The sequence below is a fragment of the Platalea leucorodia genome (assembly GCF_965183815.1).
Source record: "Platalea leucorodia genome assembly, chromosome: 7".
Taxonomy (NCBI): domain Eukaryota; kingdom Metazoa; phylum Chordata; class Aves; order Pelecaniformes; family Threskiornithidae; genus Platalea; species Platalea leucorodia.
Genome location: NC_138829.1, coordinates 26,415,807 through 26,443,511, shown reverse-complemented (window position 1 = coordinate 26,443,511; position 27,705 = coordinate 26,415,807). Strand labels below are relative to the sequence as shown.

The following is a 27,705-nucleotide window of genomic DNA, read 5'->3' as shown; positions in this document are numbered from 1 at the left end:
AATGTTTTGCAGAATGGAAAAATCATCTTTCTGCCCAGTGCTACTGTTGTGCTCTTTACCTCCCTTCTGTGTTTTTCCTCTCTTTCTTCTGCACATGCACCATCTTCCCAGCAAGGAGATCCTGCTGGTTCCTTCCTACCTTCTGGGCACTGCTTATCTGCTTTGGGCATTATTTCATCTAGGTCTAAGCAACCTGTTCCTGTTTTCTCCGTCTTATGTAGTTATAGCTCACTGCAAAGGTAACTCAGTCCTTGCTCACAGATGCACACAGGCTGCTGTCACCAGCATGCTGCAGAAGTGAGAGCTGCAACAACTCTCTTCGTGGGTGCGTGACGTGAGCAGTCAGACCTGGAACTTTGTGGGAAGGAGTCAGGGAAAGGTGGGTTTGCTGTAAAGAGATGATTTATCCTGCAACATACAGTAGAAACTGCTGTTTGCTCTGAGGTTGTACATCCTCTACCTGCTGCTGTGTAGCAGAAAGATGGACGTAGCACCCTGCAGTTTTCTGTCATTTATTAGAAATGGCCCCTGAGGCACACAGACATGCAAGTTACACAGCAGTGCCAGGGGCAGCACATGTTCTCTTTTTCTGGTCCGAAGTGCTCAGTGGATCCTGGGTAGCACTACACCTCCTCCCCACAGGTACACTGGGAGAGAAGTCCTTCGTGCACTGGGCACGCCCGAGACATTCCCTGCTATCCTCCGGGGAGGCAGTCACCAACTGCCCCCTGCAAGCTTTGACACAAACTCCTCTGGGACTTGGTCTTTGACATCAGTCAGTTGAAATGTTTCCTGGACAAGAAAAAACACTTGGTAATGAAGAATGATTGACAGAGTCCAACATTGATCCACCAGTGGGACTGGTGTCCTGGAGAAGTTCAGCCGAGCTTTAGTGGAAGTTTGGCAGTGAAGACAGGAGACAACGCTGACCTACACAGGGCCCTCAGCTTCAGTTTTTCTTCTTGTTTTGTGACAGTGCTTCTACCTCCAGGTACTGCAGCCCAATCAACATCCCCAGGATAGAGAAACCTGTGATGGAGATGCAGGATGAGTTGTGTAGAAAATGCTGGACAGGAGATGAGACATTCCCTCCCACCATCCCCTCCCTGCCCTTAGCTCATAGCCCCATGGAGAGTTTTTCTGGGGGGTCATAGCTCCAAGGAACATTTGTGGGGGGAGGATGCAGAGCTCTACTTACTTGCTACCATGAGGGGTGCCATAACTCCAATTGTCAAGGCTGCAGTGTGGTAGATGAAGACCTCAGAGAGGAAGTGAACAAGGGCCAAAAAGAAGGTGAAGAGTGTGATGTAATAGAGGCTGTTGGAGAGCAGAAAGAAGCAGGTTATCCTATAGCCCATAGTATGAGCACGAGCATGGATGAGTGGAAAAGAGGCAAACCTGCATGCTGCCCCATCTGTCCTTACTGTGGCAGCACAGAGGGCACTTGGTCCCTTGCCTAGTGAGGTGCAAAAGCTCCCTGGGCAACAGCTGAGAGGAGAACAGGGCAGCGTGTTCAATGGTGCACTGAAGCTCACAGGCATTATCTGGCCTGAAGGCAGGCGAAGAGGGGAGAGCAAGGGTAGGGCACCGGTTGAAGTGAGAAGCATGTGCACACACAAAAAGAGGGCGAGAACTGGATGAGCCAAGAACTAGGGCGACAGGACTTGGCTGACTCCAGGCTGCATCACCCAACATGTCTTCTCACCTGTGCTCTGCTACCCTCTAGGGGCCACAGCTGTGGAAACGGAGCAGGTCCAAGAGATGCAAGACAAAAAATCTTTCTAAAAAACAATGGGCTTCATGGTAACTGGCATTTCCACCACCCCCTAAAACCAGATAATTGAGTCCCTGCACTTCGCTATCACAGACAAGCCTAGGTAATCCAAGGACACGCTGCCAGGTGAACAGTGACTTCTGCTGCGGGGCTGGGGGAGCCGGTGACAAGACAGTGAGTTCTAGCAACCTCCAACACAGGCTTTGTCTAGCACAGACCCAGAGTCAGCCTGCTTGGAAATCCCTCTCAGAAATACCACTGTTACCACAGGGAGAACTGGCCGGCCTGCCTCCCACCACAGCACCAGGCTGCACCTCAGGCCCTGTCCTCAGCCCCAGGTAAGAGTGTATGGAAGAAGGCAGCGGGTTAAGACCACTGCAAGGGGCCTCTCAACCTGCCACAGTCTTTAGCAGAGCTGTCATAGGAAAAGAAGTACCGAGCATCAGTCAGACCACAGCGTTAGCAATTGCGTAACGTCAACAGAGCAGCAACGCCATCAGAATATGCTTTCCAAGCTGGAGCTCAGAAATTTGTGACGTAAGAAGTTCTCGGATCTACCAATTTCTGCCTGAGCTAAGAAACAGAACTCAGATGCACAGGCTCTCCCCACAGAGGCAGAAGGGAGCAGCAGGTAACAGACAAATCCCACACTGCTATTTAAGCATTTTCAGGGGAACGCTTTCAACCCTACAGAACAGGAACAGCTTTTGATTCCCCACCTCCTCCGCGCTGCCCTCTAAGCTAGCCGCTCGGGTCGTGACTAGCAAGCAAACCGAAGGATTTCTCCGGTGCTCCGTTACATACGTCCTATTGCGGATGTCGATGGCGCAGAGACAGCGGATCACTGATGACAGCAGGGTCCAGACGCCAAAGGTCCGAGCCTGGAGCCCGTTCACTGCGCAAAGAAGGGGGGAGCACATGGAGACCGCGCCCCGCCCCGCCGGCGACCCCCCATCCCCGCCGGCGAGGCGCACGCCGGGCCAGCAGGCGGCTCCCGGGCCCGAGAGCAGCCGCTGAGGCGGGGCCCCGAGGAAGCCCGCGGCTGGAAGGCGACCTCCAGGCCCCGGGGCGGCCGGCGCGGCCCTTACCGAGGCCGGGGCCGGCGGTGTACAGCTTCTCCGAGAGGAAGCTGTGGTCGCGGAAGCTCTGCAAGGTGTTCCCGGCGGCGATCACCGACACCATCACCAGCCAGCTGCGCAGCACGTTCAGGAACCGGCTCATCCTCCCGGCCGCCGCGAAGCCCGCCCGCAAGGACCGGGCCGCCGTCGCCGCCCGCTGCCGGCCGCGCTCTCTCACCGGGGCCCCGCCCGCTCCCGCAGCGCACGCCGCCGCCTAGCACTCCCATTGGCCGCGGGCGCGCCGCTCCATCCACGCACCACGCTGACGTGCGGGCCTCCACCGCCAATCGAACGCCTCGCCGCCCGAGAGGCGCTCCCGCCCCCCCTTGGCCCCGCCCGCCGCGCGGGAGGCGGTGGGAGCGGCGGCGGTGGGCGGGGAAAAGGCGGGGCGCGCGGCCGGACTGTTGCGCCTGCGCGCTGGGACGGGCGGGGGGCGCCTGCGCAGTGGGGGCGGGGCGGGGCCGTCGCCCCTCGGTTGTTGTAGTAACGGGGAAGCGGCGGGAGGGGCCGCGGCTGGCGGGCTGCCCTGTCCGCCCGCCCGCCCGCCCCGCCGGCCGGGGCGATGCGGGAGCAGGTACGGGGAGCGGAGGGAGCTGCTGGCGAGGGGCGCTTGGCTGGCGGCCCCGCGGTGGGAGCCGCGGCCCCTCGGGCGCTCCCCGCCGCTCTTGGTTCGCTGGGGGCCGCCGCAGGCCGCCGAGCCCGGCAGCAGCGGGCTGGGCCGGGTCCCAGCCGCCCCTCCGGGCGCGGCCGGGCCTGAGGGCTGTTCCCGCGCCCGTGGAGGCGTTGCAGTGTCCGGCTGGCCCCGGGCGGCGGGGGAGCCTCGGCGGGGAGAAGCAGGCGTTTCCCGCTGGGCCGGGCCTGGCCGGCCTGGTGCGGCTCTGCGGCCGGAGGCAGGGCAGGGCAGGGACGCGCTTCAGTGGTAAGCGCCTGAATGGCTCTCACGGGCAGGTGGGGAATAATCTGCTGGAAAGCGATGCTTCTTTCTACACTGCCCTGGCTAGGAGGTGATTTACAGCCTGTAACAAGCTTGTTGATAGTCCTGTGAGAAATATGCATTGACAGGAGGTGGGAGTTAAGTTACCTTCTTTCTCTTGCTGTCCTGCTCAGCTGTGCGTTCATGCTTTTAATCCTTATTGTAGGTAACTGCTCTTGCAAGTTCTCTTGAATCTGCAGGAAGGAGTCTCGGAGGCTACTGAGGCTGGGCTGTATGAGAACTCCCAGAGGAAATGCCAGTTGGGATGGCTCGAGACCTGGAGGAAACCGGCTCATCCTCAGAGGAGGAGGAAGATGTTGTAGATGGGCTGGAGTAAGTAGGAAAAAAACCTCTTAACTGTTTCTATCTTCCTGTGCTTCCTGCAGGATTTGTACTAATCTGAAAAGACAGTTGCATTCTTTACCCTCCTCCTCCTCCCTGTAAAGTGAAAGATGGTTGGTTTGAGCCTCAAGCCTGTGGGCAGGCTACCTACGTTTGTAGCCTAAAAGACCACCATATTCATCAGGGTTGGAGGTGCAGTTCTTCCTTGGCTACTCTAAAGTCCGTAGCTTCATTGATCTCTTCCCATCATGTTCCTAAGCTGGGAACTTTCTTGATGATGTTTAAGAAAATGAAAGAAATGAATGTCCTTTCTTTTTGTTTGTTTCATTTTTTGTTTTGTTTTAGTTTTTACTTTGCTGCAGAGAGTGGAAATGTGCTGTACAGTAGACTGATATGCAATGTTTCATGTCCTCTTTTAAAAACTGCCTTGTGAGAACTCAACTCCTAGAGTTCTTATTACTTACTAGTGTATGTTTGTTCCATCTTTGTTTAGTAACTTCTTTTATCTTTGCTTGTGAAGGAGTCGCTCCCTTATTCTTTCCCAGAGTGGAATCCCTTTTCTGTTTCAGCTGGACCTACTTTAATATGTACTGTTTGTTTTCTTTTGGGTGCATATTGTGACTGAGCACCCAGTTGCAAACGGCAGTGACTTAAGGCATTTAGAGGAATGTTGCTTCATACCAAGTAGTTGGCTCAGACTTGCCAGACCCTCATGGATGGAAAGGTCCAGAACTGCCTTCACCTAGAACGTAATTGTAACAGCGTGTCTGCATCAAGTGACTAAGGGTCACGCTAGGAATGAATGACTGTCACCTGGAGGATTGAGCCTTACTGCAAATCCTCAGGACAGGCTTAACATAAACTCCCCTCCTGTTGCCTCAGCTCATTTCCCACTTATATAAGGCTCTGGCCTGTAGTGTAAATTCTGGAAGCTTCTTGGGTCCCGTCCAGTCTGAACAGCTAATTACACCCTAGTAGTTGATTTTTTTTTACAGTTTTTTTTTAAGAGGTGGTGGAAGCAGATGGGAGTGCTGTGAAGTTAATTTGTCTGGGTGATATTGGTAATTACTTGGTTAAGAGGACCAAGGTTATACTTGAGTACTTACTTGTCCTAGCATCAGAAAGTTGCCCTTTTATTTCTGTTCCTGTGTTCTAAGTATAGGAAGTATTTTGTCTTCTGTGGTTTATCCAGACCTTTGGCAGACAGTGATCATGCACATTCTATAGACAAATGCTTCTGTGTATCTCTGCCAGTCTTTATATTTCTTCTTGTCTGTGTAGATAGAGATGTGTCTCTCCAACCACTCAGTCTCTGTTTTCTGTTAACTTTTTCATGGTTTCATTTCCTTGCACAGTGAGTAATAAGCACTCTGAGTTTTATTTGCTTAGGGAGGTTGACAGGTTTTCTTTCTGTGCTCTTAAGATTTTATATAACAGATCTTAATTTTTTTTGTGTGCCCTTAATTCGTTTGAGGAGATGATAGTTCCCGATGTAGCCTTGTTGTTTTGGGCAGAACTGATCACTGTATCTCGGAACCTGTAGCTTGAGTGGTTGGCTGGGGGCATTGTTGTTGAATTCTGGGCCTGCATTCCACTGCATCTGGCAGAAATTAAAAAGGAAGAACACACAAGTTTATCTGTTGTGTTGAGCCAAGCCTATTCTAGTCTCTCAAACTCTGCATGAGTGCCTTTTTGTTCACTTCAGAGCCTAGGATTATAACCAGGCAGCATGCACTGACTTGCAGTTCTTAAATTGGAGACTGGAACCTGCATCGTAAGGTCTGTTTGTGTGGATACCAGCAATTATGGTTTATCCTGAATTATAGATCCTGTTTTCAGGCTATAAATCCAGAGAACTGTAGCTGTGAAAACTTGTGGGGTTTCTCCCAAATTATACTTGGTAAAATAAATGCAAATTAAACAAAACTGACTTAGACTGGCAAGACCAACCCAAAAAGAGGATGATCTGGAAGATTCCCTATATAGCTGATTACCAGGGGTGCCTAGCATGTGTGTGTGAGTCAGCACAGGCAGGGCACAGGAACAACCACAAAACCACGGCTGAAATGCAAAGAGTGAATTTATTTTTGTAACCTCGCCGACCAGGGGATCCTTGAAGCAGCACCTGGGCAGAGGCACACAAGCAGGGACGGAGGCACCGCAGAGCTTGGTCTATACTAGAGGATCACTGAACCTGCTGTTTGCCCCTGTTTTTCAGGGATTTGTGCAGGCGTAGTTTACCACTGTGCTTTGATCTTGCCCATAGCAGGGCAGGTATCTCAAACATGTTTGATAGGGTGCCTATCTACACAGGTCCCACCATGCAAGTCTATCACAGGCCTATGTTGTCTGAACACAGATGTTCTACTTGTCAAATACACAAGGAGAGACAACAATTAGAATGATATATGTATTTTTCTACACCCCAGCTGCAAGTCACTTGAGAATGTTTACAATCTTCCTTGCCAATCTTCTGATATTCTCCCACATTCCACCCCCTTGCTCAATGGACCACTGCTGCTGGGGCTAGCAAAGCTGGAAGTGTTCATCTGGGCCTGCGGGGTGTAGGGCAGGGTAGTTTAGAGGCATGTAATAAACACATATAGAAAAAGGAATAAACATATCGCTACAATAATGCTTTGAATCAGGTGTCCCACTCATCCTGTTGGGAATTAAACCACTCAGCCATCCAGGTACCACCAGTAGATTGTTTCATTTGGTGCATTAAGTCCTGGAGATGTTGAATGTTGTCCTCTACGCTGGCTGATTGATCAGTTATGCTGAAGCAACACATGCCTTCAAAATCGGAGCAGTGTTTATGGTGTTGAAGAAGGAGACAGTCCACCACCAATCAATTTTGTAATGCTCCTTGGCGTACAGCTGTTACCTACTCGGAAAAAATAGCAATGAGGAACATTAATATCAAAACATTTAGTATAATTCTGTAATATAGCTACTGGGGTTGGCAGGCCAATGAAACATGCTGTCAGGAGATCTGCAGCTGTTAATCTTCCCTCAATACAAAAGGCAGATGAGTTAGTTACAGTAGGAGCCAACCAAATCCAGGTATTTACATGTCAATCTTGCGGAATTGTATCCAGGGCATGGGCTTCTAGTACAAGACTACAAAGCACGACGAGCCAACCTGTGATAAGGGAGGAAAACAGGAGTGTCATCTCCTTCCAGTAATACATATGCTGTTGCTCTAGCTCCTTCAGCTAATATTAGTCTGGCTTTGATAACCTGATGTGGGGTAATTGCCCACACAGATTGAAGAGCTATGGCTTGCACTTTTTCAGGTTGAAGGTCAATTCGATGTTGCGTTCGTGACACCAATAACACCGTTCCAATGCTGTCCCTTCTAGATAAGGCACAGGTATTTGTTGAAGATACCTGAAGTACGAGATCTCGAGAATCTGATATCAACAAAGGATGTAACATAAGAGGGGAAGTTGGGGTACAGAACCATATGGCATTCTCATGGGTTATTATATGAATCTTCACATCTAGACTAAAAGGTCCTGGTCCTACCATGCAATCTGTTGGTGTAAACAATTCCATTTGCCCTGTAGTTAATATTTTGGGAGAGAATGAGTTGTTCTAATGCTTCAGTTGTGCTATGTTGATTAGCATATTTGGTAGGTTTAGCAAAAAACAGTCTGGAGACTGTATCCACAGCAGTGAATACATATCGCCACCCCCTTGACAGGGGCAGGGGGCCCAAGTAATCAACCTGCCAGGTATTCAAGGCCTGCTGACCCTGTTTTATCTTTCCCCATGGCCTAAATAATGCCCTTAAATGTAGCTGCATACAAATAGTACAATTATATACACATGCTTTATAAATATGTAATGGCTATTGAAAAGAAAACATTAGCAAGATCTATCACCACCTTCCAGGGCTGTAAATTTTTGCTGATTTTTTTTTCTGTAAGAGTAACCACGTCTGGTACCGTAACTGTGTGTGTGGGGGTGACTTTATTCAATTCTCTGTAATCAACAGTCATTCTCCAAGTGCCGTCTGGTTTTCAAACAGAAACAGGTAATCCCATGCATGTTCGATAGGGTGCCTCTAAGTGTATCACAAGCCTATGTTATCTGAACACAGATGTTCTACTTGTCAAACACACAAGGATAGACAACAATTAGAATGATATTTGTATTTTTCTACACTCCAGCTGCAAGTCACTTGAGTGTTTCCAATCCTCCTTGCCAATCTTCCGATATTTTCCCACAGTGTGTTTGCCTGCGTCCTGCCCACAGGCTAGGTGGACAAGCATGGGCAGGTACAGAGAATTGCTGTGTCCTCATTGTAAGTAACTGCTGTGTGTATGAGGCTCAGCAGTTGCTTATACTGACTATCTTGCCATTTCAGGGATCATCCGTGTATCAAGTGGACTGGTGGCGGCTGCAGGCGGATCCCCGTCTTGGTGTTTCATGCTGAAGCCATTCTGACCAACGACAGCTACCTCCGCCTAATTGGAGGTGGGTGCAACTATGTGCCAGCTTTTGGCCTGAAGGCATGAGGTGGAAGTCTCTTACCTGGATGTTGCCTTTTCTTTGTGGTGGCGAAGAAGACGTGGTAGGAAAGAAATTACAACCCTCTCTTGTCTGTGAGCACTGAGATGTTCAGAAATGCTTGATCAGTTGGTGAATGTTTATCATGTCTTTGGATTGTGACAAATGTCTATATTTGTCCCTCCATTGGGTCCTGATGTGTTTTGAGTTGGAACAGTCTGCTTGCAAATCAGACTTGGAGGCCATGCTAGAACTTACAACCAGAATATAAATTCATTGCTCTGTAGCTAAGAACTTAAAATCAATCATTGCAGTGAGTTTTGAGAGGGTTTCACTGGGAAATAGAGCAGCCAGCCCCACAGTGGTAAGAACAGTAGTAATCTATAATAACAAATCTCTGCGTCTACAGCCTCACAACTGTAAGGCCGTAAGCAAAATGACTGCTGCTCTGGCAGCACTTGAGTCGGGAGACCAAACCTGTCTAGTGTCAAATAAGGGAGAGCCTCTAAATAAGAGGCAGAGTTGTTATAAACAGTCACTCTGGATTGCAAGAGTTAGTACTTGCGGGTGTGTACACCTGGGAGCTCATTCTGGATGTGCTGAGTTGGAGAAAAGCTAAAATCTACTCGGCTTCTTTTTGTTAAGATGCTGACACTTCTTTCTTCTCTTGCTTCTCCCTCTCTTAGGTAATTGGTGCCCTCATTTCTAATATCTTATCCAAGCAGAAATGCTTCTGGCTCATTGGGGTAAGGGGTGGAGAAGGTGATTTGTGTTGGAAACTCCTGATCCTTTTCATGTGAGTTAAAAACATACTTGAATGGTGGCAGAAGCTGATGGTAATTGTAACTTGTATTCTAACTGGAGTGTGGTGTCTCTTCTGCTTTTTCTCAGGAGGTAGAGGCTTTTCCTGGTTTAACAAGTCTACTGTTGAATAGTGCAACTTGTTAAATTTCCTTAAGCTTTGTCCGGTCCCAGATTATGATACTTCTTACTTTTTTCTTTAGACTTATTTTTATTGGTAGAACATATTTCCTAAGGTTTAATCTAATCTTCATCTTTCTATTCTCAGTTTGAACCATTTTGTAAAGTGCCTTTTCCAAGTGATTCTGTATTCTACTGTTGCAATTGCTGCCTCTACTTTCTTTGAACTGTTTTATGGATTGCCACATCCTTTTCTATGACAGCTGGCCTCTAGTCTTGCTACTTGCGTTCTGCTTATCTTATACCTCCAGTGCTGCTTACTGCTTTTGTTTTTATGACTTTCTACTTGGATAGTGATTTTTCTCTTTTTCTTTCCTTGTCCTATTTATTTTATTTCCTACTATTTTCTGCTGTTATTTATTGGAAGATCAGTACAGGTGAATGAGATGTGAACAAAAATTCAGTGTTTCATTTTGGGTTTTCAGGATCTAAAAAGTCATCATATAAGCTAGCCATGTCAATGAGGGGCATATGGCATGATTACTTTTAGCTAGGAATACCAATCTTGAATAGAGAAGAAAAAGCTGAAATCATGTTTGGAGTGTTATAAAGCAGTCTATATAAAGAGGTGTTTAAAAAAAAACAAACAAACAAACCTGGGCATTTGTTAGGATGTTCTGTGTTTTATTTTGATACGATAGGGTTCAGTGATGCAGCAATATTTTACATAAGGATTGATGTAAGTCAGTTCAATGCTATCATTGGAGTTAATGCCCCAAGAGACAGACAGGCATTTCTTATCACTCTTTGCCTGTTATGTGCTGCTACAGTGTGGATGCTCCACTGTGGATTAAGTGCATCTGTACTCTGCTGAGTCCTATGGTGCTCTTCTTTCTTCTTTTGTAGCACAGGTAACTTTGCTTTATTCTTCTAGGTGCAGACTCTAATATCGTGTCTCTTGCCCTCTTAACAGAGCGCTACCACTTGTCCTATAAGATCGTGCGAACAGACAGCCGTCTGGTTCGAAGCATTCTGGCTGCCCATGGATTCCATGAGGTGAGTGCAATGAACTTCAGATCTGATTATGTGCTGGTCTGGGAAGTGGTGATGATGATGCTGATTATGTTTTTGGGTTTTTTTGTGTTTTGTTTTGTGGTTTGTTTGTTTTGTGCCTTTTTTCTTTTTTTAACTCTGCAGGGTTAGAACCAGGAAGTTGCTGTGGATGCCCTTGAGGTTTTTTTTTTTTTACATACTCTGCCAGTCAGACAGGAAATATGTTGTGGTTTTGCTCTCTCAAAGGAGTACCCTTTAGCCTTAAGCCTGCAAAATTAGGGAAAAAGGGATGCTGAAGTTGGGTTTTTCTCTTCTTGCTTTTAAAGCATCATCTCACACCCTTGGGAAGATCTGAAGGATTTAATCTCTCAGCCTTTGCAAGCTCACGCAAGCATCGCTGTAGTGTTTCATGTTTCTCTTATAGCACCTGTCATGCTCTAAAGAATGTCCTATATGCAGCTAATGACAGTTTGAGAGGTGTGTGTATGGTGGATTTTCTTCTGAATAACACCAAGTTAAGGAATTGGCCTCACAAGTTTCCTGAAGAAATCTAAAATGTTTTACAAATTGAGTTTAAAAGAACAAAACCACAAGTTTGTTTAGAAAAATATGACATGTTTATTTCCCAGCACCACTGTACAGTAGCTTAGGAGGACAGGAGTCTGGCTAGAGTTACCATAATATTAGACATGGGTAGAGGAGATTGTCTTAAACTAGAATTGCTTTGGTCTCATAGACATAAGGTCACAGTCTGTAGGACAAGTGGTGGTGCTTTTCATTAGTTCTATGTTTTTATGTGTGTGGTGTGTTTATGTTGCTTCTTAGGTGCACCCTAATAGCAGCGATTATAATCTCATGTGGACAGGATCACACTTGAAGCCCTACTTGCTGCGTTCCCTTACAGATATTCAGAAAGTCAATCATTTCCCTAGGTAAGGCCTTGATATTGTGTTCTGCTGAACATCTTTGTGATGGCTTGCAAAAATCTGAACATAGATATCTAAAAAAAAAAAAAGAGTATATATGATACTGTAAAGTCCCAATGCACTGGGCCTGTGCAACTTGCTGTCTTCATTCTAAACGGTCTTAAGGGTTTTGGGGAGATAGTATGGGAGTTGAAGTGCTTGTCTGTAGCCCAAATACTGGATTAAAAAAAATTTTTTTTCTTTATTTGGTGGTATAAGTAAAATATTTGGGGCTTTGGGCTCTTAGTTACAGAGGGAGTCATGTGTCACCTGCTAAAGTTTACAAACACCATTATAACAGTTTGCTGTGCTTCAGTCTGTCTTGGGAACTGCAAGAGGTGCTACAAATGAGGATGGCTATTAAAACGGCCATAGGACAGAGACAGTAAATCTGAAGAGTAACTGCAGATTAGGGTTTAGATATCTGACAGGGCTACAGATGCTTTAGTAACTAGGATGAAGAGTTGCTGTAATGTGGGTTTCTTTTGTGGGAAAAAATAGTCTCTTATTTTGGGACTTCAGGTCATATGAACTGACACGAAAGGACAGACTATACAAGAACGTCAGTCGTATGCAGCTGGCCCACGGATTCAAGACATTCCATATCTTACCTCAGACCTTTATCCTCCCGACAGAGTACCAGGATTTCTGCAGTAAGTGAATAGCTGATGATGTCCAGACCTAAAGCAAAATAACTGGATAGGGGGAAGGGAATTACTTTTAATATCCCAGCCATTGATCATGCCAGTGCTTAAGGTAACAAAGTTAGAGGAAGCTGGAAAGACAGTGGAAAAGGCCCACATGATTTCTTTACAGAATTTCTACTCTGCTGTTTACTCCATGCCTGCGTAAGTCCTCAAGAAGCTGATGTGGGCTTAAGTCTCCAGAATTCAGCTTTTTTTTGCGCACAGCGTTGATGATGATCAACTTCACAATATCCCTGACTAATATCTGGGAGTACTGAAGAAAGAAGTGCCAAAAGGAGGCATAGGGCAGAGAAATTAATCTATCAGAGCAGCAGGAGAGGCTTCAGGGAGGGGCCGTAATAATTGCAGAGAGTCCCAAGGGGTAAAATAGGACATCAAAAAAGTAGACTTTGATCTCCTCATGGAGTTCTCTAAAGCTTTTACTGTAGGCAACATTCTTGATTCTTGCTCCTCTGTAAATAAGCAAAATGGAAGATGTTTCAGACTTGTGCTGTTTTCTTTTAACCAGATACCTATTCTAAGGACAGAGGCCCATGGATAGTGAAGCCCGTGGCCTCTTCCAGGGGTCGAGGTGTCTACCTGATAAACAATGTAAGTGTTCAGCAAAAGGACTGCTCTTCAGTAACACTCTCTGCAAAACTATGCCAGCTTCCAGGCAAGGGGCATGGAAACATCTAACCAGACATTGGCCCTGCTCTGGATTTCAACCATATATTGGTGAGCAGTTCAACGGTCCTGAGCAGCTGGCAAAGCCTGCCTGGGCCTATGCTGCGTAGCCAAATGCAATCTATTTCTTTGTATGCTGTGCTTATCTTGTAACCTACTTAAAGTCTTAGTTTATTAGGGGCAAGTTCATGCTCCCTGAGACAGTTTGGGAAGGTGTGCTGCTTCATGCTCTCCTTGTGGCTGACAGTAGACTGGCCTTGGGAAGATTCCCAGAATTCTCCTTAGTTGCTTCCCTGTGCGACCTAAACAGTCCTTAAACAGTCCCCTTGTCTCCCTCTTCCCTCTGGAAAAGACCAGTTGAAATGAAACCTTATGTGATACAGTAGGATGTGTATCAGTCTTTGAGCTGCGTTATCTAAATGCCAGTGTGGTCTTACTGAGGTGTAATGGGGATGGTTCTTTGATTTCAATGTGCTGGTTATAGTGTCCTTTGCCCTTTTTGGGCTTTATAGGGAGGTAGGTTGTCATAGGTAACAAATACATCTGGGCAGGAGCCAAACACATGAGGGGATTCCAATAAATATTCTCAGCAGCAAAACTGACTGGTGAGTCATTTTGTTTTCACTCACTCAAACCCCTTTAGCCTCCCCTGCACTGAAGGGGTCATGCTGCCTCATCTGTTCTCTACTTGGATCATTTCCCATAAAATAAGGGAGCAATTCGCCAAGTGTATGAGGTAAGTATTTCCAGAGCTGCACTCAGCTTTTTCTTTGCTTGAAAGAGGAACGAGCTCAGGCTTATATGGCAGTTGGCCATGAACTGGGGAAAAGACCCTTCTGGGACCAATCTCCCTTTGTGTATATCTGTTCCAGAGACACTCAGCTAGTTTGGCCCAAAGACTTCAGTTTCCTTCAGTGTGATGCCATTAAGGGAGTGTCTTCTAGAATCTCCTCACAAAGGTGTTTAAAAACAACAACAAAAAACCCCAACAAAAACCCAAACCTTTGATTTTCTCTGATCCATAATAAAACAGGCTGTCGCTTCTGTGTGATGTGCTGAGGAAAGCTGAGCTTGTTCCCTCACGTTGTATATATGCACTCTATATGCTAGGCTTCCTGCTCATGATGTGGCTGAATACAAGCAAAATTGAATAAAGGCAGGATGACAGGGTTCTCTTGGCTCTTTTGCAAACTGAAGGCAAGAAAATGTTTTGCAAGAAGCTGTTTGTCTGAGTAGTTAAAACTGGTTACAAGAGAGAGGCTTGCATACAGCAAAAAGTAAAAGCTTTTTCAACAGATCCCATGATTTGCGATGTATATTTGTCATAGATAGAGCTTTCTGTTCTGAGCTACAAGGGTAGCATCTCCCTGGTACAGTAGCCCTGCTGTGAACTGAACCTCAGTGGAAGGTATTTACTCATGCAGGCAAAAAGGTTGGATACTAGCCCAGGATCTAGCTACAAAGATCACAAGTTGAGGAGTCATTTTCTTCACTTGTGACTTACTCACCAACTGTAGTTACGTACTTCTTCCAGTGTCTTCTAAACCCCTCCTCCATGTGTTTGGTTAAACACTTGAGAAGCAAACAGGGTGACAGTTGCTTCTTAGATGTGTTTTCTTCCTGCCTATGTTACATCATTGCCATGTGGCTGTTAAATCTGTAAGGAGCACTTAACTGGAAGATTCAATGGGCAGTTTTTTTTTTTTCATAATGTAGTTATTCCCAGGCTTCTGGTTAGGATCTAATTACCTTAAGTATGTTGTGATGGACAGTGGTGTGTTTTCATTTTGTTTTTGTTGCTTCCCTCCACAGACATAGTTGTTGGTACAGAGTGGCTTTAGGAGGGAAAGGCTGGAAAAAATGGTGGGTTTGATGTAGTCATCTTCTTATTCCTTAAGCCGCCTGTTTTTCACTCTTGGCTTCTCTGTTCTTCTGTAGCCAAACCAGATTGTCCTGGAAGACAACATCCTGGTTTCTCGTTATATCAGCAACCCCCTGCTCATAGATGGTGAGTGTGCTTAGGAATTGCTTTTCTCTCTTCCCCCAACTCCACACCTGAGGATCTCTGCAACCTTTGCAGGAATCTATTTGAATAATTGAGTGGTCTATCTTCCTCTAGTACTGGAAAAATTTAACTAGAGAATTCCTTAAAATCTGGAAGCTTTTCAACTGGGAAAGCTCCAGGCACCTATGTTAAGCAGCAGATAATGGTTAATTGCTCTCTGGGTCTGTTGAAATTCCTCAACTGGATATGATTTCTGAAAGATATTTGCAGTCACTGACTCTTGACAACTGTATTTCAGATTTCAAATTCGATGTGCGCCTCTATGTTCTGGTTACGTCCTATGATCCACTTGTCATCTATCTCTACGAGGAAGGATTGACCAGGTAGGGAAGGCTTCTTCTTTCTCAGTGTACCTGCACTTAGTGATCCAGAGACGTCTTGGCTTGCCTCTATTCCTGGCACTTCCTGACACAATAGCAAATGAGGGAAGTGCCAGTTAGGGAGTTCTGCAGAGTTTAAATGTATGATACTTCATCATGCTGTGTCCCATCAGTTTTCTTTATATAGATCATTATATATCTTTATTTATTATTGTATCTTTATATAGATTATTATATCTTTAATGAGGGACTTTGTTACATATGTAATAAATAAAGCAAGTTTTCAACTCTTAACAGTTCAATGGCCACACACACTATCATTGGCATGTTCATTCTCAAGGTTGGGTTCTTCTTGAAACCTCTTTGGACTCTTGGTGTATTTGTGCCCCTTTTTCCATCCTCCAAGATGAAGGGAATCTAAACTTTGTCAATTTCTGTTTAATCCTAAAGACAAAAGCAGTTGGAGACCTGTTGTTTGCTGTATTGGCCTTTGTTTTAACACTTTCAATGGCTCTTTTAAATTTTAGGTCAGTATTTGTATTTTCTACAGTATTGAGTAAGTGGGTTTAGACTAGTTCACTGTTCTTACCCTGCAAGATGTCAATTTTCTTTTGCATGTAATTCATGAAAGATACTTAAGATTCCCAGGAGGAACACTTAGCTACCAAAAATACATGTTTCTCTTCATCACAAAAGTTTAGCTAAATACCTATTTATAGTAACTAATAAATTTGAAATAATCACTCCTCTGAATTTCCAACAGACCAGAAACTTAACAGTAGTGGTGTTTGAGAAGACAGCTTCATAGGACTGTCTTCTGCAACAGTTTTAAGCAATGCTGAATCTGTCTTATAAGCACATCTGACATACCCAGAAAGAATATCTCTAGGGTCCAGGCGTGCATGGCTCTGACTTAGGCAGATACTGAATCCAACTTACCTTTATCCCAAGCAGATAATGAATCCAAAAGTATATATTAATAATGATCCCACAGGAATTATTCTCCTTTAAATTGATGAACAGATCCCCTTCAGATGTGTTGTGATGTGCCTCTGCCTGCAAAGATAATGTGAACAGATTGTTTCCCTAAAGGGGGGCAGGAAGGGGTAGCTCATCTTGGTCAGTGGAAAACTTGACAACTATATTCACTTTAGAAAAGGAGCCTTAAACATGCCTGTCATGCAGGACTTTTCTCTTGGGAATCAGCAATTAAATTATTGCTAATATTGAATGTTACTGGAAAGTGAAGAGATTGTGAATATATGAGTAGATGCTAGGATGTTCTGAAAATGGGCAGTGCATAGCAGGCCTCCGAAGTAGGATTTGCACCGTTATTAATGTCTTAAAGGTAGTTCTGCTGATCTTGTTGTAACAAAGGGGTTTACTTCTGGAAAAATCCGTCTGTGTAAGAGAAGTGTTCTACTCTGTTTGGGGGCAAGTGTGCCAATTCCATGATAGATAGCATTTTTGTCTCTGACAGAGTAACATGTTTTGCTTGGGGGGGAAGTGTATGTGGGGATGTGCATGCTTTTTTTTTTTTTTTTTTTTTTCTTTTAACAATTCTAGTTGTAGTAGAGGTCTAGGGAAGGAAATGAGGAAGGAGACAACTATAGTCTTTTGACTGAAATACACGAGTCAGACAGTTCTACTGAATCCCTTAAGACAGAATCATCAAATTACTTAGGTGGGAAGGGAAGTCTGGAGGTTTTTAGTCCAACCTCCTTCTCAAGACAAGACCTTCTTCAAAGTTTGGGCAGGTGCTCTACGGCCTTATACCATGAAGTTTTGAGTATCTTCCGAGAATGGAGATTCCATAGTCTTTCCTGACAACGTGTTCCAACTTTTGACCGTTCGCACTGTGAATGTGTCTGTGGTTTTTATATCTAATCAGAATTTCCCTTGTTGCAGTTTGTTACCTCTTCTCCTTGCTGTCTGCCAGGACTGCTTGTCTATTCTGCAGAGCTGTTTTCTATCCACCCGGCCTGTACTGTTGAACAGGGTTATTCCTCCCAGGTGCAAGACTTTTGCATTTGCTTTTGCTAAAGTTCATGAGGGTTCTGTTAGGCCATTCCTCTAGCTTTACAGGGGCCTTTTGACTGCTCAGGTCTTGAGCCATGCCATCCACTGCTCTCCCTTTGTCCCCAGAACCATTCATGTCATCCTAGAAGGCAATCAGGAGGCATCAGATGTGATTTGCTCTTGGAAAATTTGTGCTTGCTGTTCCCAATAATCGTTTTATCCTTCATGTGCGTGGAAATACCTTCCTGGAAGATAATAGTCCAGGAGCTCCTGCTGGTAGCGAGACAGTAGATCACCTGGGCTATCCTAGGTAAAAAGTCTCTTGAAACAATGATCTGATTTCTTTGAGTATGTGAGCCAGTGTCCCTACTTGATAACCTGGATGCTGGCTGGCTAAATTTCTTTGTTCTTTTGACATTCAGAATATTCACCTCTAGAGCTTGAAACAGTGTTGTAGTCAACCCTGAGCAAATAACTTAAGTTTTCTTTCTTGGTATTCATCCAGAAACATCAGTCTCAACAATTCTGGACTCTCCATCTTGCTAAGATCCCATGTGGCAGTAATACTTGCAAATCACTTTTTAGTATTCTAAAATCCTTAACAGTCTTATACATGTTTAGATTCCATTTATTTAAACTATAATCAAATCTAGAGCACATGGTGTCCACATACATGACAAGTGGAACATATATGTACAGGACACCACAGTATTACTAATGGTAGTTATCCTTTCCTTCAAACTGCATCCCATCTTACAGCTCTCTGTGAGAGGTAGCTAGTATATGGAGACTAACTGTGGCACTAGGTATCTTAATGCTGCTCTGTGGTACGGTCAGCTGTACCAGTACAACTGTGGGGCTGGTGCAGAAGGAATACTGAGGTGTTATCTCTGGTCCAAGGACAGTCCTGACTCTGGAGGGTAGCTCTAGTTCTGTTACTGAAGTTCAACTGCCCACTGAGCAATTTCGACTGTAGTGTCAGCTATGGCTAAAGGCTTGTTGCAAGACTTGTAGTTGAATGCTTTCACATGATAGGTATAAATTTATTGCAACCAGTATCTTTAATTACTCTTAAACTTTTCCCTTCTTCTGTGGCTGTAGAGTTGGTATGTTTGTGCAGCAAGTGCTGGCAAGCTCTCTTTGGAGGACAACACTCAAGTGTGAGCAGAGGTTGACAGAAAACTTTAGGTGGGCTGTTCTGTATAGCCTCCAGATGGCACTAGTGGTCTTTAGCTTTAGCGATGTGGCTGTTTCCCATACCCAGGATTTGTTGGTAGGAGGTAAAGAACCTGGAGCTCCTGGATTCTGGCTTCCTGTTTAGCTTTTTTGCCTTCCGTTTAACAGTGCGAGTTAAGTGCTGGGAGAGACCCTTTTATTACCTCACACAGTGTAATGCTTTGGTTTAAAGCTGGGACAAAGCTTTAGCTGTGTGGGGAGGGGGGGGATGCTTTAACCTTTTGGAGTGGAAGCTGTTTTTTTTTTATTCTTAAGAAAAAAGCCCACACTGCTTAAGAATGGAAGCAATTTGTAGCAGAGAACTGGGAGGCAAGACCAGGGCCTGGAATCAAAGGTGATATTGAAGCAATCTAAGGGAAAACCCACCAGCAGAGCAAAGAAATCTGTTTTTGCGACCTCCGCTAGTGCTTGTGGTGCACTATGGTGACTTCCATGTTTTGAGTTTGCTTTCTGAAGGTAGGTAGTCTCTGAAGTGTAGTCAGGGTGACCTCTTCTGGGTTGTTCTCTTAATTTTCTTTTTCCCTTTTTCTTAGTCTGTCTGAAAGCTAATGTTCCCATCCAGTGTTATGCTTTGGATATTCCAAGTAGAAGAGGAACCTGACTGTTGCAATAAAGTTGGTGACCTCTACCAGAAAAGGAGTGCTATCAGGAAACCATAAGATGTAATAATCTTTAAAAGGAACAGACTTGGTATAATACAGATTTGTGATGTTTGACTAGACGCTTCCTTAGGCCTTGTTTCTCTTTGCAAAGATGGACTTGTCATGACATGATCTAGAGTGAAATGTGAGGCTTCAGTGCTGAGGAGAAGATAGGGATTATGGATCCAGCATGTGTAACTTATGTTTCACTTTCCATGTGGAAGAGTGAAGAAAAAGTTTCCTTTGAAGGAGATGCGAAGGGTATGTACCCAGAGGTGTGTAACAAAGCCTTCAGCTATTGTTGCTTGATTTGTGCTGGAAGTACCGAATAACTGTTTGGTTTGCCCTGGCCAAAGTTCTCTTTTTTTTTTTGTAATGCAATTTTTCAGGAAGATATTGACCTCAAAGGGGTTTTTTTTGTTTATTCCCTAAAAGAATATTGGGTAGAACTTAAGAAGGGCTGATGTTGAGTAGGTTCCTTTTGTAGCTATTTCCACCCCACTTCCTGTGGAATAAGCTGTATTTAGTAGGGACAGAGCCTTAGGTCAGCAGAGTCAGGTATCGGACTTCTGGAGAGTTACTAAGAATGGTATCAGTGAATGTGCTCTATTATTTTCATCTTTTGTTACAATAGTACTTTTCCGGTCTTGCCTCCCTCAAACTCTATCAAACCTCCTCTTGCATATTTTGGGCCTGGTCCACCTCTAGAAGGAACGCTGCTAATAGATTCACGTGGGGATATTCGGTGATCTGTTTGGAGGGAGTGGGATGGGATTTTTTTCTCTTTCCTGAGGCTTGAAACAAGACTGAAGCTGTGCTTAAGGCGTAAAGCAGCACTCGGTGACTTAAGATACTTGTCTGTTGGATTGAAAAATGTGGTGTAGAACACTTTTCTAGTACATATTTAAAAAAAAAAAGTAGACAAAGTGTGCTGCCATACATCTGTTAAATTGGCAGATATTTAGTAACTTTGTGCTGGAAAGGACAATTATCATCTAGATTGGCCATCTGTGATTCACAGCCTGGAGAACTGTAGCTGGGACTTTTGCATTGAAGGTATAAGTTTGGAGAATGAGATGGTCTTGGCAAGCTTGGTTCAGGTTTGCCTGAGGGTGTAACTCAGTCATCTGATCATACGTTAAAAATCTGGGTAGTTTTATTTATCTGAGACTTCCAAAATAGGTGATGGAATATGTTTATTGACATACCCCTTATATCCTAGTATGAATAAGAGGTGCATTGTTAATAAACAGTCTTAATTACAAACTTTGACATGCTCTTGAAGGTGACTCACCAAGCCCAGCTAAGTGGAAGTCCCAAGGCTGCTCTTACAGCCAACTGTTGAATTAATGGATTATGCTGGTTTTTGGAGGGGCATCCATGCAAGGAGAAAATAACAAGCCTGACTTGTGTCTGAAGTACAGCTGAAGAGGACATGGGGCCAGGAGAGGCTTGTGCTGTTTGTGAGCCTTCCCCATTTTGCCAGCTAGGGACACCTCTCTCTCCTGTCTGACTTTCCCTCCTTCTGTGTACCTCCTTGTGGGACAGAAAGGAGCCTGGTGGACCTGTCTTGCTTGGTGCCTGCAGACATAATGGGGACTTGACATATGGTGTGGGGAATTCATAGTGAAATGGCTCTTTGTTTTGGGGTGACTTCTCTATAGCCTACTTTTTTGCCTAAAATACCAGGTTTAGACAGCCTTATTTCTGAGCCTGAATGGCTGGAAGGGTCCTAGCCCAGCAGGAACTTCTTAGTCAGATTTATACTGAATTTGAAAAATAGATTAAAAAAAAAAAAAAGGCAAAACTGAGCTGAAAACCAAATGTTCTTGCAAAGGGCCCAGGGAGCAGCAGCTGGGGGAGACTTTCCAGAGGGACATGAGAGTTCCTGTCATGGCAGGGGAGACAGCCGGGCTTCACAGCGGCTGCCATCCTGCCGCCTGAGCTCACCCCCCTCAGCCTCACAGCGCCTCCTCCTTCGGTAGCCTGGCTTCCTAATTAGCACTGGCTCCGCTGGGATATTTACCTTTTCTGTGCTGGATTCCTGTGGTTTCCAAAGAATTCAGGTGCTCGCTTGGAGCCAAGGAATTCACATTACCTCACAGGCTGTGCTTAGGCCAGAGCTGGCTGGGCTGCCCGCAGCAGCCCCGTCCCCCTTGCAGTAACCCCTGCCTGGCAGGCCTCCGGTTCTTAAGGAGCGTAACTCACTTCTGGATGGACACCTGGGATCGGACTACAGCCACTTCGGTAGGCATTGCCTCACACAGAAGCTGTGGAGCAGTGTTCTTCACTAGATGTCCCCACTGGACTTTGGACCAGTGGATAGTGCATCAAGCCAGGAGACTTTCTGCTGCTTTCTTGCTTTTTAATTAAGATAAGCAGGGTTTGAATCACTGAGGGAAAAGATTTATTTGTCTGTCTATCTGTATATGTTGTTTAATAGAAATTTACTGCCTATACAGACACTTGTTACCTGATTTTAGACTATGTGTTTTTTACCTTGAATTTTCTTCTGTAAAGTGGGGTAGTTAGGCCTCAGGCTGCTACTGTTTGAGAGTTGCAAGGAAGCCTACTATATATATTTTTATATATATGTAAAATAATTTTTTTAGTGTTTTTTACTATATATGTTTAAGTCATGGCCTAGTGATGCCCTTTGTTAAATCTGGTTACCATGGCAGGTAGCTAAACACTTGTCTGTGGCATAGGATGTGGCCCTTAGTTAGGGTCCTTGGACAAGGGTTTCATTTTGAACAACCTGTTCTTGTTGAGCTTCATCAAAACTGCTCTTTTTGTTGAAAGAGTTGTTTAAAAAAAGGAGTGGAAAAATGGCTTCTTGAGCAATATTTGTATATCTAGCAGCAATGTAGTTATAATATTGACATAGCATATCACCATTCTCCAGTAAAAAGAACTGTATCTTGCTAGCTTCAGCAACCTGTCTTCTTGATGGCATATTTTAGCAAAATCTGAAGAAAAGGTAGCTAAATACTAATTAAGAAATTCATTTTTGATCTCTTCTATAGACCCCTCCTCATCTTTCATGTTCCTCAAATTACTTCCTCCCTGCCTCAGTCCTTTGAGTCTGTCTTTGGGTAGCGGAGGGTGGTCTACCCAGGCATAGTGGGTCTCTGGCTATAACTAATGGCCCTACTGTTGCACTTAACAGACAGGGTCAGTGTACTAAAGAATTGGAGAGGGTAGGCAACTCTTGGTGGCAGTCTGCACAATGAGAAACTAGAGGATGTGAGAAACAAAATAGAGAGAGGTTCACCAAATCACAGAGTGGCTGAGGTTGGAAGGGACCTCTGGAGGTCATCTGGTCCAACCCCCCTGCTCAGGCAGGGCCACCTAGAGGCAGTTGCCCAGGACCATGTCCAGCTGGCTTTTGAATATCTCTAAGGAGGGATACTTTACAAGTTCTCTGGACAACCTGTGTCAGTGCTCAGTCACCCTCATGGTGTTTCCTTATGCTCCATGGGTTCAAAATACTGTTAATGGTTGTGCATAAGTTGAAAACTTGCAAATTTGTTATGAAAAGATAAAAAAGGAAAATAAGGCTTTTTTTCCTGTCCCTGCGGACATCTGGTAAAACTGCTCCTGGATCTTGTTCTTTAACATAGAGCTATTTGAATAATTTTATCCAGCTTTGGTTAGAGAAAGTCTGCCATCATAGATATGTCACAAAACCTCCTTTGTATGCTTAGTAATTCCCTTACAGGCTTTGGTTCCTATTGATACTCAGTTGCTAACTGACATATCAGGTGGATGCTGTGCAAAATATTCATGTTGGAGATAGGGGGATTGTGATCGTCTCTAGACTTCTTTCTGCTTTCGGTCCTGTACTGCAAGTTAACTGGGTCCCAGGTGGCATTTTGGAGTCCAGACCTTGATAGTGTTAAAAATGGGAATAACTGTAGTTTTCATCTACCAGTTCTTGTCCATTGAACAGTTCCCTTAGGGCGTCTTGTTTCTTTTCATCCTGGTTTTAAAAGCAGTTCATGGGAACTATAAAGAGAATTGAATGGTGCAAACAGCTTTCTATGTGGCCTTAGTTCCCTAAACAAAGTGGCAGCTAATAGACTAGCAGGGAAGCCGAACTCTAATGCGTGGTGAGGGGAGGGAAGAGGGACTGAGACAGTGACTCCAAGCATAAGATGTGAGGAGCGTGCTTATAGAAACAGTATACTGGTTGTTTCCAGGACATTTAGTCAGGAACCCTGTGTGTAGTCATGGAAAAGACTATCATAACGCGTGCTTTTTCTGTAGCACTTGTTTGAGAGAAAAAGGATTAACTATTCTTTCCTTCTTCCCACTCCAGGGTCTTTTCTCTTCTTTCTCCTGTCCCAGGCTCTGGCTAGATGTCTCAAGTAAGCGTGCCAGACCTGCCAAGTTTCATGCAAAGCTGTGTAACATCTTATGTAAATATTTAATGATCCAGTTTACGTATTTCCAAAATGACTTGCATATGACAAACTTTACCTTGTGGTCAATTCATTTCCTGAAGTACTGCTGGGGATAAGGCAAAAAGTGGTGTACAACCCCTCGGGTACTGACAGTAAAAGGGTAGGTTGTTTGGGTTAAGGCAATGTAGGGGTGTGGGTTAGGGGCCAATCAAAGTTTGGTGTGGTGGGTTTGGGGATTTCTAAAGATAAATGTGGGCTCTGAGATGTGTTTTGTAGATTGCTAGGTCAACAGGGAAAAGTGCTGCATGTCACTTGTGGAGTAGATGGCCTATTGAAGGTGGAGCTTAAGGTTGCTTATTAGGCTTATAGTGAACTCTTACAAGATGGGGAGGGAGGGCAGTAATTTGTCAGTATCTGAATGCCAAAGGTGATTTTTAACAGGGTTAGTCTGAAGCATGACAGGGAGGCAGAGAGCTGGGTTGCCTCTAGGTGATGTAGTGTTAGTCTGAGGTTGAGAGTACTTCTGGAGTTTGGAGAAATTAGTAAGGATTTCTCCCTTGATTTTCTGTTCCTGCTGCCCAGGCCATCTGCTGCCACTACTGCCACCCTACTGCTTGCTTTTGCTTGCTCTTTCTCCCTCTCTGATCCAAGAGAAAGTGCAGCCAGAGGGAAGGCAAACGTGCTGTTGTTGAAGGTGAGCTCTGTAGCAGTTTGTAGTTGCTGGTGAAGGTAACTGGTTGTTGCCTTCATCTGAGCTGGCGTGTGCCTGTGTGACTTGGCTGTGACCAGCTGAGACATGGGCAGGTGTGTCAGAACGATTGAATGTATGAGTATCACTTCTCTGTTCCACGTTTCGAATTCAGAAATGAAAAGCATCTCCTCTGTCCCGCTGAGGAAAGAGAAGCTGCAGTGTAAGGGAGGGAGGCTGCCAGGGCTGTTCACAATATGATTGCTGCTACTTCTGCCTGGGAGGCTGTATTGCTGGCAGCAGTTCGTGTGGAAACTGAACAGTGCGCAGTCAACCTCAGTTTAACCTCTCCTATTTCCAGCTGTAGTTTTGGGGTAGAAGCTCTGCCACAATATTTCTGTTTAGAACCTTTTGGAATCTAATCTCATGTATATCATGTTAGTAAGTGTTCTTATTTTTCTTAACTTACCCCTTTCCTCAGGTTTTAAAAGGACAAGATTCACTAGAAGGGGAGCATCTTTGAGACAATGGGAGCGCAGTAAGGCCAGGGAAACAAGTTAATGAAAGTGAATATCTTTGATATCACTCGTTGTTCAATTTAGACAGTGAATACAAGCAGCACATAACATCACGACAGGGGAAGGTGCTTCCTATGTCCTTGCTGCTGTGAGCTATGTATCTGTGTAATATGTATCACAGAGGTGACCCAGGTTAATGCTGTGATAGGGGACCATTCCTCCTGCATCCTCTGCCTGTCTCCCTCCACCCCCAAGTCCATTGGCAGGTGGAAGAGAGTTCAGTCAACACAGGAGAAATCCAGCTTTGAAAACTTGTGGTTAGAACCTGTGTTGCGGAGAAAGCAAATCTGAATTCGAGCCAAAACAGAGTTCATATCCTTCTCATGGTGGATACAGAACAGACATCCATTCCTTTCTTGGTTACCTCTATAATGTTTCACATTGTTAACAAGATGAACTGCTGGTTTAGGTGAGGTGGAGTCAGGAGAATGCACTGAAGTGGCAGGAAACCTTCCTGTCCGACGAATAGTGGAAAATTTCCCCTGTTTCTAGATTTTAATTTTTTTTTTTCACTTGACAAGTCCTACAGGAAAGTTCTTTGTAAGAATTCAAAGCAATGTGGATCCAGTTGTTGAACCATTCAGACCACACAAACTTCACTACCAGCAATACACAGCAGTGTTAAGTGTGTTGGGTCTCTGCATTGCAAAGCCTATGGAGTAGTCCAGAACTGGGACAGGATTGGATCACAGTGGGGGAAAATAAGAGTTGCTTGAAGCAGAGCAAGAAAGAGGTGGTGTTAGTGAGCAGAAGGTAGCATTTTGAAGAGTTTCGTTTGATAAAATAGTCTCCTTTGGCTGAAGATGCACCTCCGCGTGTGGACAGTCCAGCCTCCAGTTTAGGAGTACTCTTGGATTCCTGGCTGATTGCAGGCTCCCACATAGCAGCATCCACGAGTAATGCTTTGGCTAGGAAACAGTCCTATCCTGGCAGATGATGACCTGGCCTTAGTTATTTGTGCCTTCATCACTCTTTGGCTGGATTATAGCAATATGAGATACCTGGGCATGAAGCCTCTAGTGCTTAGGAAAATAGCTCGTGCAGTGTGTTGCAGCATGTGCCTGTGGTAAATTGTGTTACTGGGAAAACATCAGGCTCACCCTTTATTTTCTGTGCCACCTTACCATATAGTTTCTAAATTGTTTTTGGGATCTTGGCTCTTACCTTTTAGGTGACAGATATTCTATTCTTAGAAGGGGCCTGAAATCGGAAAAGAGGGGGGGCCCAAAACAAAATTGGAAAAGAGCAGGGCTCCAAAGTGAAATCATCCTCTAAAAGACTGTAAGATTTCTCAAGAGTTTATTCTAATCTCAAGTTAACACCTAGAAGATTTCACAAGCATTGACATTTTCCTACTTTCCACACTTACTGTAAGGCCTGTTCCTGTGACCTTAGTGTCGCTAAAAATAACCTGTAAATTTCTGTTGAAGCAAGACATTCTGTAGCATGCAAATCTCTTGTCTTTCTTGGAGAGAACAAGTGTGGTGGATGAGTAGCCTAGTTACTACAGTGGAAGAAAGATATGGTGAAGTATAGAATGAAAAGCTGTAGAACTGTGGAGATTGTAACTGGTATTTCAGTGGTAGTAACGCTCTTCCATCCCAAGCAAGTGCGAAACACAGTGTAAAGGGTGTGGGCTCTTGCCAGCGTTGTACTTGTGATCTGTCACCATTCTAACATCCAGAGGCTATTGATAGAGGCTCTGGAAATAACTTGGATTTTCCATTTGCAGACTTGCGCTTAGCATGAGGCTAGTAAGGCTGTCAAACCAGCTCTTGGAGAATGTATTAAGCTGGCATTTGATTCTGTTGTTTAAAGATTGGGGTTTTTTGATAGTAGATTTGAATCATTTAATGTTTTGTAATTCTTTTGTGATGCATTGCTTAACTGGCCCATGATATCCCTTAAGGTGACAGCATCCTAGTAGCAAGCAAGTTTATGTACTGAGGGCTCTAGAACACATTGAAATCCTTTCTGAATAATCAGTTCCCATGCAAATGTAAATTCTATGGGCATGGAGCTCAGACCACCTAATAATTAAGGACAGTCTCTGTAGAAGGAAGCTAATGCAAGCATTTGCAAGGTAAAGAAATACTGTTGTTTAGAAGTATTGTATATGTCTGCCAGGGGTTCATATCCTCATATTTTTGATTGTGTGCATAATAAAAAAAAAAAAAAAAACAGAAGCTGATAAGCATGGTGAACCTAATTGCCCTCTGCTTCAAAGTATGGAGGAAGCCATGACTTTCTGAAATAGCTTGCTGCTTGTACTCCGTATCTTCCAGGATGTGATTGAAAGCATATTATTAACAAATGCTTTCAGTATGCTGCCAATAAGTGATTATTAAGGTGGAGATGATGAAATCATAATTAAGAGTAAAATATATGATAGGGCTGTTATCACTATTTTCAAAACAGAAGTACTAAATCCAGGAAACTTACAGTTAAACTGAAAAGAAATTAAAATACTTTAAGCTGTGGAAATATGTGGAAAGGGGATCCAAACTTCCAAACTCTTTTCTGTTGCCAGCTGCTCTGACTTCATATGTAGTTGAAGCTCAGAAAAATATGGTGCAAAATCTTTTTCACTGTTTTTAACCTTGCTGTTCAGAGTAATTTCCATCATGGAGGGTTTGGGGTTTTTTTCCTTCCTGCTCCCACCTGTGTATTTAAGGATAGATTTAATCTGATGAGCATCTTCATGGATTTGCTGGT

The 27,705-nt window shown here is 44.5% G+C and overlaps 2 protein-coding genes across 9 annotated transcripts in view; one reads left to right on the top strand and one right to left on the bottom strand.

Annotated features, from left to right (window-relative positions):
• Positions 1-141: 141 nt before the first annotated feature.
• On the bottom strand, positions 142-3,055 carry ERG28 (ergosterol biosynthesis 28 homolog). 2 transcript variants are annotated; one of them, XR_014228733.1, is made up of 4 exons: positions 2,863-3,055; positions 2,494-2,669; positions 1,199-1,317; positions 142-1,029 (listed from the first exon to the last, which is right to left on the bottom strand). XR_014228733.1 is itself a non-coding variant. In XM_082317415.1 (4 exons), exons 1-4 carry the CDS (start codon positions 2,993-2,995, stop codon positions 950-952), a joined length of 423 nt encoding a protein of 140 aa, XP_082173541.1. In that variant the 5' UTR covers positions 2,996-3,055; the 3' UTR covers positions 142-949. The 2 variants fall into 2 exon arrangements, 1 of the variants encoding a protein (XP_082173541.1); XM_082317415.1 differs by having other exon boundaries at positions 2,579-2,669.
• A 332-nt stretch (positions 3,056-3,387) lies between these two features.
• The window catches only part of TTLL5 (tubulin tyrosine ligase like 5), a 147,243-nt gene continuing 122,925 nt past the window's right edge, over positions 3,388-27,705 (top strand). For 3 of the 7 annotated variants that reach the window (XM_082318434.1, XM_082318432.1, XM_082318437.1), the window contains exons 1-9: positions 3,388-3,466; positions 4,032-4,198; positions 8,583-8,692; positions 10,620-10,702; positions 11,525-11,631; positions 12,187-12,317; positions 12,880-12,962; positions 14,976-15,045; positions 15,341-15,425. In XM_082318434.1, the coding sequence (XP_082174560.1) occupies positions 4,119-4,198; positions 8,583-8,692; positions 10,620-10,702; positions 11,525-11,631; positions 12,187-12,317; positions 12,880-12,962; positions 14,976-15,045; positions 15,341-15,425 (749 nt within the window). In that variant the 5' untranslated portion in view covers positions 3,388-3,466; positions 4,032-4,118. Of the gene's footprint in view, positions 3,467-3,754; positions 3,812-4,031; positions 4,199-8,582; positions 8,693-9,501; positions 9,522-10,619; positions 10,703-10,843; positions 10,880-11,524; positions 11,632-12,186; positions 12,318-12,879; positions 12,963-14,975; positions 15,046-15,340; positions 15,426-27,705 lie in introns of those variants that run through there. The other 4 variants (XM_082318433.1, XM_082318436.1, XM_082318435.1 and 1 more) reach the window with 4 other exon arrangements.

Coding starts and splice junctions, on each gene's coding strand:
- ERG28 (XM_082317415.1), bottom strand. CDS start 2,995: ATGAGCCGGTTCCTGAACGTGCTGCGCAGCTGGCTGGTGATGGTGTCG. Junction 2,670..2,862: donor CACCGCCGGCCCCGGCCTCG/GTAAGGGCCGCG, acceptor TTCTTTGCGCAG/TGAACGGGCTCCAGGCTCGG. Junction 1,318..2,578: donor ATCGACATCCGCAATAGGAC/GTATGTAACGGA, acceptor GCTCTCCAACAG/CCTCTATTACATCACACTCT.